General features: G+C 38.6%; 1 protein-coding gene across 1 annotated transcript in view; it reads right to left on the bottom strand.

Annotated features, from left to right (window-relative positions):
* Positions 1–8,675, bottom strand: part of LOC107721698 (neuropilin-1a-like) — a 27,579-nt gene extending 18,904 nt beyond the window's left edge. Inside the window, exons 1-3 of the mRNA XM_016529835.1 lie at positions 8,080–8,675; positions 6,945–7,122; positions 1,742–1,748 (exon numbers count right to left, since the gene is read on the bottom strand). Of these exons, the coding sequence (XP_016385321.1) occupies positions 1,742–1,748; positions 6,945–7,122; positions 8,080–8,140 (246 nt within the window). The 5' untranslated portion in view covers positions 8,141–8,675. The remainder of the gene's footprint in view (positions 1–1,741; positions 1,749–6,944; positions 7,123–8,079) is intronic.
* Positions 8,676–10,895: the final 2,220 nt, after the last annotated feature.

Here is a 10,895-nt window from a genome sequence, read left to right as displayed (position 1 = left end):
TCTAATAATAAATCAGCATATTAGAATGATTTCTTAAGGATCATGTGACACTTTAGACTGGAGTAATGGCCAGGACCGGATTTACCTCTTTTCGTGACATAGGCAAAACAAATTTTTGGGCCCCCCTTCCCTATTAATATAATAGGCCTAATATTACCACACAAGCACACAAAAATATTTCTTAATCAGTGAAACTGTTACAGTATTTTAATAAGTAAATAATTTTGCTGAGTTATGCTGATGTTGTGGCTGGTCAAGCAAATGTTTGTGCTTGTGTCTGTATGATATAATTGTTCATATATCTATTAAAATACTGATATTCTGGTCTATAACTCCTTTTGGCAACCAATCAGTTGCTGGTAGCCATTAACTTCACATAAGACATTTTTCTTCTCCATATTATGGAAGTCAATGGCTACCAGGGCCGGATTTACCTCTTTTCGTGACATAGGCAAAACAAATTTTTGGGCCCCCCTTCCCTATTAATATAATAGGCCTAACATTAGCTACCACCCAAGCAAACAAAAATATTTCTTAATCAGTGAAACTGTTACAGTGTTTTCTATCGCAATAAGCGCTTGCGTTGCAGTCAATAAAAATCGAATGTAGTTCTTAATTTGTTTGAGAACTCAGAAAGACCATTCCATTAATAGGCGAAGCGACGTGGCCACATAACCACTTCAGGAGTGCATTGTCTCTCTAATAATTTTAACGCCCTGGAGTCACCACCACACATCAAGACATTGGTAAGATGATTTATTTCAAAACATTTGTCATGTTTCCGTCCTGAAATCTTGTGTGTGTTGAACTATTTTTTTACGCACCTCATAAACCTTCCATTGCAAATTCCAAAACGTCATTTTAGAGCTAATAACAGAGGCTTGAGCCATTGATATGCAGGCTAACGCTGCGTCTGTGCGTCTCTCAGCAGTGTTCAGCAGCAGCATCTACTAATAGCGAATCTTTAAGTTAAACTGCTTCAAGAACCTCGCTACTGAGAAATGTCATGTAGCTTTTCAGCTGCAAAACTATTTTATTGATAAATTTGCGGGGCAGCGCTGACAACAAGTTTCTGGTCACGTCTCCGCGTGTGTGCGCGAGTGCGTGTGTGTGCGTCTGTGAGAGAGAACCGGAGAAAGAAAGCTTTATTTCCGTAGTCTACATAAAAAAGGTGGAAGACATGGAAATACTTTGTCATTTTTTAACCTATTGTTTGCTATATTTATTTGCTCATATAGCCCATAGTATAACAAAAATATTATATATCTCTTCTCTTCATTGTGTTTGGGCCCCCCTGGACGAGCGAGCATAGGCACGTGCCTAGAATGCCTATGCATAAATCCGGCCCTGTTGGCTACCGTCAGCTGTTTGGTTACCAACATTCTTCAAAATATCTTTTTTGTGCTCAACATAAGAAAGAAACTTATGCAGGTTTGGAACAACTTGCGGGTGAGTAAATGAAGATAACATCTTCATTTTTGGCTGAACTATCCCTTTAAGATGAAATCTGTAAAAATACTAAAGAAATGTGTAAATTGTGAAAATGTGAAATGTGAAAATGTTATACATTTAATAAATTTAATTATTTTAATACAGAATTTTTTGGGGTTAAAACAAAGGGGTCAGTAAGTGTAGGCATGTTTCTAATGAATTGAATGAGAGTTCTGTGCTGCAGTGTGTTTTATCTGATAAGAGTGAGAGAGAGAGAGAGAGAGAGAGAAAGTGATTACAACAGACTCACCCACTTTCTATAGAGACAGAGACAGAAACTCAGAAACACAATGTCTGTGATTTTGGATTGAAAAATATACTGCTATTGAGCAAGACACACAGGTGGATGTGAAAGCTGCTGATATAGTGACTTATTGAGAGTAAAATAAACCAACAATGAAACTGTCAGGATTCTGTTCTGGAGGTTTGCAGCTGATTCAGTCCCTACAGAAATGAGAATGTATGAAAGAGAGAGGAAAATGATAAAGTGTGAGTGTCTGATTATGTTTTACAATAAATCAAAGGCAGTATCCTCACAACTATGTTCCTTCCTAGAGAAAAATGGTATCTGTGAGGACTTCCAGTCAGGTTATGGACCGTACCATAGTACTGAGAGTGCTCTCATCAGAGTTACAAAATCATACTTACATGGTTCAAATGCTCAACTGCATTTGTGAGAAAATCGGCCTGGACACATTTGTGAGAAAATCAAGCCAAAAGATCGCATAAAAGTGCGAGTGTCTCACAATCAAACAGACCAGCATTTGTATGCACTAAATTTGGTATTTGTTTAACGGTTACATGCAATTCGTAGCATTGATTGTATTTGTGAAATATGATGTACGCTCATGCATTTATATTTGTAAAGCACAATACGTTTATTTGTTACACCTCTGCGATTTCGCTCACTCTGACCATTGTATTTGCAAATGTCTTTCTGTTTGATTGCGAGTCGAGTTTTCCTTTGCAAAGCAGATCAAGTTTGTTTGCAAAATACTGGATTTGTTTGTTTAATTTCGGCACATTATTCACTCCATTGGGGACTGCTGCTTGGGTGTGTGGTAGCTGATAAATAGGTGGTTGCTATGCGGTTGCTAGGATATATTGAGTGTTTTTCAGCATGTTGCTAAACGGTTGAACGGTGGTTTTAGCTCGTTGCTACACACTTCTTAGGTGTTCTGAGTGTTTTTAACTCATTGCCATGTGGTTGCTGGGGTGTTTAGAGTGTTTTTAACATGCGTTTACTAGGATGGTATCATTCATATCCATTAAGTAGTGCAAAGTTATGCCAAAATGTAATACTTAAGAGTTAGCAGTTTGTTCAAATCTCTAACACTATGTATGACTAATAGTAATAGTGATGCTTGCCTTAGCAATAATGTGTGTGTGTGTGTGTGTGTGTGAAAGAGAGTGTGTTAAGGAGGGCTGTTAAGAAGGTGCAGAGAGAGAAACAGAGTGTCATTAATGATTCATATGTGCAGAATTATTAAAGCATTCCCACACAACAAAGCCATTAATGATGAACATTATTCCTACTCTGTAAGTGTGTGTGTAGAGGGGCTGAGAGGAATTAATCCTCATGAATGCTGCAGCAAACTACTTGTGTTTTCTCTCCTGGAACACACATCATAAAACGACAAGCAAAACTGAAATGGAAAACTGCATTTCTGTCTCTACATGATATATGAAGGTTACAGATTATGTGTTTGTATGTGTGTGTGTGTGTGTGTGTGTGTTGTGGCACAGGAACACATGTGACTGATTTCACACTAATTACATTACTGACTGGGGCCAGAGGCATTTGCAGGACCGACATCTCAGATAAGACAAGAATGGATTAGAAACACACACACTGACCCTCTAAGATACTAAATAAAACTAGAATACAACTACTACTGTAAACAAACCAGCCAGGCTGAGCTAAATAAATGCTCATATTAGAAAAAAAAAATGTATAACAGCATCACTCCACACTCCTGAATCCAATACCAAAATATCTGATCTCTTAGCATGTCTATTTTGTCCTTTTCAATTAACATGGTACTATATTGTTCAGCTTTTGTGTCCAGAAGCTTTTTCAATGAGAACTTAAAAGCAATAGTCTGTAGTTTAATGCTGCATTCATGCCATGTTGGAATTACCATAATTACAAGATGACAACTTGGAGATTCTACTTGGAGCTGTTCGCATCCTCAGACTCAGATATAATTTGTTTCCATGGCAACGTTCATAACGCCAAAATTGATCCATGTGCAGCTTTGTTGTTGATGACAGCAAAATAATTAAGCACTACTTTAATTCACCATTATAAGAATAAAGAAAGCGTACCAGGTAGCATTGGCTATAATAAAATGGCATATCAAATATGAATATGAATATGTAGTGCTATCTAACTACATTTAACAGCAGAAGCCGCTAGCATTTTTGTCATCACAACCATCATGTCTGAATTACAACTTGTAATTAAAAGTTCAATGAAGACGTGAATGGTTTTCACTAGTCAGAAACTCATGCAGCATCTGAAAGCTGTAACCAGCTCTGCTCTGTTTTATAATATGTTGAAATAAAAGGCTGTGAGATTATCCGATGTGTTTGTTCTCTGCAGTGCAGCGCAGGAAGGAATGAATACAGTGTTTGTGGTGGTCTCCTGGGCTTTTCCGCAGGGTTCGTTTAATAATGTTCACCATAAACTCTGCAAGTTTTGCCACAGCTAAAAAACTGATGTGCAGTCCAAGAACAACACAGCAGCATCTGGTCCAAGTTAAAAGTGAAGTTCTGATTAACCTTCCTGTTCTGCGATGCACATTCATGGTAGTCTGTCCAAAACACACCAGACATTCCACAGCACGCACTGACAGTCAGACACTTATGTTGGCATCTGGCTTCAGCATTTTGAGACAGAACATTTAAGCCCAGTGAATGTTTCTGAATGGATGGGAAAGTTCTGGAACTCTTTGGAATTCTGGGAGAAAATAATGTAATACCAGTGCTGAGTTACAGTTTCACACCAAGCTCAGGGCGAGAATGGTTGTTTTGAATAGTCTTGACTAATTATCCATCTGTATATCCGTCCAAATTGCAGTCAGAGATGTGAGTCTATATCTATTGCAATTTTTGTATTTGTATTTAAGCTTTTCAAAGATCTCTGTTACAAGCTTGATAAACATCTGCAGCTGGAATCCTGTACATTTAAATCCAGAGCAAACACATCAAATGTGATTGAAAATGTGGTTTATGCTACACAATTAGTCGCTTAAACCCAACACCAAACTTGATGACCTTCTTGTTTTGAATAGTCTTGACTAATTATCCATCTGTATATCCGTCCAAATTGCAGTCAGAGATGTGTGTCTATATCTATTGCAGTTTTTGTATTTGTATTTAAGCTTTTCAAAGATCTCTGTTACAAGCTTGATAAACATCTCCAGCTGGAATCCTGTACATTTAAATCCAGAGCAAACACATCAAATGTGAATGAAAATGTGGTTTATGCTACACAATTAGTCGCTTAAACCCAACACCAAACTTGATGACCTTCAGAGTTTATGTTACGATTGATTCGACTGATGATTCAGACTGACTCATCATCGAAGACTCTTCCGATTCTTATCTTTTAGTTTTGATTTCTGTAGCTTTTTTGGTCTTTTCTTAAATGAGAGATTACCGTTTTTATATTGTGTACCATATACTGTATACTGGATGTTAAGTGTGATCTCATTACATATTTAAATTTGCAGTAAGCGTCCAATAAGCATCTCTGAAATAAAACATGGTTATTTTGAATTTATTACATTTTGTGTAAAAATGTCTAAAGGAGATTTTATTTACTCACACTCACGTTGTTCCAAAGCTGTATGACTTTCTTCTGTGCAACACAAAAGAAGATATTTTGAAAAATGTCTCAATATTTTTTTTGTCAAAACAATGAAATTCAGTGGTCCAAAGATGTTTTGGATGCCAATGACTTTGATTGTATGGACAAAAATAGTTAAAACATTCTTCAAATTATCTTCTTTTGTGTTCCATGAAAGAAAGAAAGCCATACAGGTTTGAAATTACATGGGTTGATGGGTGAACTCTTTAAACTCTTGCAGCCTGATCAAATAAGTGAAGAAGGCAGATATACGTTCTGGTTCATTTGTCACACTGGATACAGAACATTTTTGGAGTGGATATAAAAGAAGTTGAGTGCATTGCATTGTAGGATACAGTATTTACACCATTGTGCTCTGATTGTATTGTACAGTTCGGAAAAAAGATGTAGATCAATCTGATACAGTGTCTCATTCTAGTCACACAAAAAATCTGCATACAGTTTGCATATAGCCTATATAGTATACCCTCTGCACACTTCAGAAATAGTATGCATAGCATGGTAGCATGCCATTCTAAACAATACCCTTCTTTTACATCTCTATCTCCCTCACACATACACAAACTAAAGAAGATGGACTGAAAGAGAAAATGGATATAAAGGGATGGTCATGGTCTGTCTGTTGCTCTTTCAAGCCCCCACAGGGGCCCACAGCAGGACATTCAGCATAACAGACTTTTCATTGGTCCCCTGGCACTGAAATCCAACCCAATAGTAAAGCCAAGTCTGTGTGACTGACAGCTGCTGATTTACGCCCCTATTTACGAGCTGTTTAAAATGACAGAGAGACTCGTCAAATCCATCTCATTTATGAGATTTAGTCCACACAATGCCTTGTGAGTGTTTGCGTGCTGATGCTGTTAACTAAACCACTGAAATGAGCCGCAGGGCAATAACAAGCTCTGCCTCCAACCTTACAATCATTTAATGTCAGTGTCTGTCAGCCTCCTCGTTAAGAAAACAATCAGCTTAATTACTCATGTGATGCTGGAAGCCTCATCAAACTGATGGAAATGAAACCATACGCAGCGTTCTATGTGCCTTTCACATTTTTTTTGAGTTTTGACTCCTCGCATTCTTGAGATTTCCTCTTGGGAAAACCATCCCCCTTTTTTTTTTCCTCGGGAAAAACATCCCTCTGAGTGATAAATGCAGATCCATTATCACAGCCCGGGGACGTTTGTTCTTAAACAGATCTAGTTCAACTCCTTCTAAATTTAGCACCATAAATATGAAATATTTCATTTTCAACCAACAGGTGGCACACCACAAGATCTGAGCGCCAAACTGATCAACTCTGAAACCAGGTAGATGTTCTGTGATACCAGAGACAGTATAAGCAGAAAGGAAACCTCTTGTAGAAAATAAACTGGAGAATACGGCGACAGTAGGAACATATTGGTTTTCTTAAAGAAAATCAATTACCCAATCCGGTCTTTTCCCATTCAAGACAATAGAAGCTGTATATGCATGCCTAGAAAATAGCTCATAACAGACTCATTCCAGAGCAGACTTTGGTGATATCTATCATTTCTGACGCCCTGGTTTCCTACATGACAGTAATGTTGGTTAGACTTACTTGCATTCCCGGCTTTCCAGATCAAAATGCGGGTTAAAGTTGATGAGGATCTTCTGCTGTGGATCAGGTGCCTGGATCAGCCAGCTGCACTGCTGGTTCACCGAGTATGCAGACGGGTAACCAGGAGAGGTCACATACCCGGCGCTGGAGATTGTGATTTTCCCACCGCAGGGACTTTCTAAAAACCAGAGCACAGAGGCAAATTTATCATTTTAACAACTGAAACTCAGGGTGTCATACTTAGATATCAGTCCTGCACATTACATGCATCTCATACTAGTACAGATAATTGGTGACAAACTGCACAAAAGTAACATGACACCCATAATGTCACACAGGGCGCTCTGATCAGATCAGAGGATCGATTTTGCGCCTGGAAATCGATCAATGTATCTGAGCTGAACACAACACTCCGTGTACTTAAGAGGGGTCACTGTATATGGGTGCGCAGACGTGGTGGGCAGATATGCCACTGTGTCTGGGTGTTTGAGTCTGATAACACACACCCAACTCTCGCGAACTCACACACACACACACACACACACACACACAAACATAAGGAGCATCTATGGTTCAAGCGCTGCCACAATATGAATACTCTTATCTACTTGTTTTACACAAATGATCTAATAAAAAAAAAAAATGAAAATAAGAATGATCAAATGTATACACAAATAACTTAAAAATGAAAGTAAAAATACAAAATGAAATAAACGAATAAATAAAATATATACACTGTAAAATAAAAACACTATAAAATAAACACACTGTAAAAGCATGCGACATTAGGTAGCCTAATGTCTAAATTAATTGCTTTTATTCAAATAAATGATAATATTAATATTACTAAATCAACCTGACCATTGATCAAATAGCTCCTTATGTTAACAAACTGTACATTTTTACTTTTTACCTTGTGGAAACTGGTGTAAACTTATTTACAGCAATAAATTATGTAGTGCGTAACGAATGATCTCTCCCTTCATCAGACACGGTTTCTACCTGTTTACCTTCTGAAACAGCAGGCCTACAGGTGAGCATCGATAACAAACAACAGTAATAACCATAACAGAGCTCTCGGGTGCGCAGAGAAACCGTGCCGAAACAACACAACGCACCACAATAACCAACTCACCCGTTAGAGCGCGAGCCACGGACAATCCCGTTAGAGTCACACAGAGCAAACTCCAGTACATCCTCAAAATCTGTTCCGTTATCCTCAGGATTTCGTGTATGAATAATTTTTGAATCCGCGTGGTAGTTTGGAAGCTGGAGAGAGATCCTGTCACTCAGATAAGGGAACCGCTGTCTCCTGTTCCATAACGCGAAGAAGAAAACTCACAGCCCTGAAAAGCGGGAGATTCTTGCACAGTCAGTCAGCGCTGTAAAATTTCATAATCCAAGTCTGGAGTCTCTTGACAGCGCGTCCTCAGCTCGTTGACAGCGGGCTGTGGGCGCTTCAGCGGGTGCGCGGTCGGGTCACTCCCTTCAATGACTGATTTCCGTCCTCTCTGTCTTGCGTAGACGGGCACCGGTGGGTATATTTAGCAGGTTCTCTCTGGTGTGAAGGTGTCAGCATCCTATCTGAAGACTGGGGGTGTCAAAACTCCCGCAGTACTGGTTGCTCTCGTTCCTCCTCTTTGAGTGAGAATGGGCAGGACTGGAAACGAGCAAACCCTCTAACCCCTTCCAGGCAGAGACGCGCGGTCTCTTTGCCAACCAGACACGGAGTCAGTGAGCCAAACCAAAGAGACTGTGCGCTCCTCTGCGTGGGAGCGCAGTGCTCAAACAAGATGTCCCTCAAAGCAGGGTGCGAATTATGAGGGGTTTGGGAGGGGGTTGGCAACTAACGCTTGAAGCCCAAAAAATAAATTAAAACAAAAGACTGAGGAGGGTCTTAAATGTTTCGGTTTTGTATATATATATATATATACAACAGTACAACGGTCGAGCTCTTTCAGTTACAATAAAACCGTACATCGCCAAAATGCTACAGTCAGTGTTTTGTTTCAAATATAGTTAAAGTAGTTAGCCAATGAAACAATATATTGTTGCGTGAAACCATCCTCAAACAAAAATGACTCACAGAAAAATCCCCCGCCCCTACAAATAATTTCCGTACTGTCTAATTGGCCCTTAAAAACAATATTGATATCGTTGCGCAGCGTACCATTCCTAACACTTGTATTAACCGTCTTCATAATATGGATATGTATAATAATGTTTTATTTATGTATTTATGTTGTAAGACTTATGTGAGGAACTCATTGCGCATAAATGTGTTTCTGCACATCGCTAGGAGCGCGCCAACTCCAGGAATCTGTTTCTCTGGCTGGTGACACAGTGACATAAAAATGTGTAGCACGTAGTCACATTCAAACTCAGAGCGCACCAGAGCAGCCAGCGCTGCAATCTGATCATCCACTGGGACAGAGAGAAGAGAGAGAGAAGGAGAGAGAAGGAGAAAGAGGGAGAGGGGCAAACATTTTTTTCCAGTGCAGTCTGCTCACAGAGGTATGGATATGGCTATTAGAGTTCAGAGAGTGGCATTGACCCTCATCTCAGCTCTAATCTCCATTCAAAGGAATAATTCACTCGATAATGAAAGTTTTGTCTTTGTGAAGTGAAATTCTAATGCCATTCCAAACTCATTTGACTTTTTTATTATGTGTAACACAAAAGGAGATTTATAGAAGAATGTTCATGCTGCTCTTTTCAAAAAGACAAAAACATAGTCCATAGTGTTATATTCCACATCAGTGATGCCACCATTCTTGCAACTCGCACGATCAATTGTGAAGTTTTGCCAAACATCTGCTTTTGTGTTCCTCAGAAGAAAGTAATGGGTTGGGTTTGGAATAACACGAGGGTGAGAAAATGATGACAGAATTTTCTTTCACTTATTACCCAGTGGCAGACACAGATTGCTATAACCTCTAGGCGATAATTTTCTTAGGATTGCTGAACAGTTAATAAAAGACATGCTTCTGAAGTCGAGGTGCAAATGCAGTTAACCAATCAGAAGACTCTTAAGTGCATGCTGGAAGGAAATAATGAAGCACTTTAATATATATCATGGCACTGAGTGATTATTACAATATTCATATATGAAAAAATTCTGTGATCTCACCCTCACTCTCATGCTGTTCCAATTAAACCAGTATGCATTTCTCTCTTATATTTTTAAAAATGTCTAGGGAATTGTCCAAGACAACACTGCTGAAAAGCTGCATGTTTGTAAGAAACAAATCCATCATTAAGGTATTTTACTCAGAACTGTCTCTTCTGGCCACACACACTTCCTCCGGTGAAAAAATCCGGCCCCTGTTGTCCTCTCACATCAAAATCCACCAACATATTCCTTAAGAACTGTTTTCACTTGTAAACAGTGCTCGATCTGTTAACATTTCTCTCCTGATTCAGTAAAAGGAGACTTTTTCACTGAAGAAATCAATATTATGGATGGAGGACTCATATTTTAGCATGAAGCAAAGGTTTGAAGTTAAAAACATCTTAATTATGGATTTGTTTCTTACATATATACAGCTTTTCACTTCACATGACGTTAATTGACTGATGGAGTTGTGTCAGCTACTTGTGGATTACTGTGATTTTTTTTATCAGCTGTTTGAAATCTCATTCTGACGGCACCCATTCATTATGAAATGTTAAATTTCTCCAAATCTAAAGAAGCATCTACATCTTGGGTGGCCAGAGGGTGAAAATTTACATTTAAAATTTTGGGTGAACTATTCTTTTAAAAATAAAGGTTCCAAAAATTATTATTTCCACAGTGATGCCACAGAAGAACCATTTTGGCTGCCCCCAAAATCTTTTAGTGAAAAGGTCTTAAAAGAACCAAGAAAGGTTTCATAGATGTTAAAGGCTCTATGTGGAACCACAGATGCCAAAAAGAACCTTTATTTTTAAGAGTGTATGTAAGTAAAAGTG

Source organism: Sinocyclocheilus rhinocerous, unplaced genomic scaffold, assembly GCF_001515625.1.
Source record: "Sinocyclocheilus rhinocerous isolate Xijiao unplaced genomic scaffold, SAMN03320098_v1.1 scaffold1112, whole genome shotgun sequence".
In the NCBI taxonomy this organism is placed as follows: Eukaryota; Metazoa; Chordata; class Actinopteri; order Cypriniformes; family Cyprinidae; genus Sinocyclocheilus; species Sinocyclocheilus rhinocerous.
The sequence above is the reverse complement of the archived record's forward strand: the minus strand, read 5'-3'. Positions and strand labels throughout refer to the sequence as shown.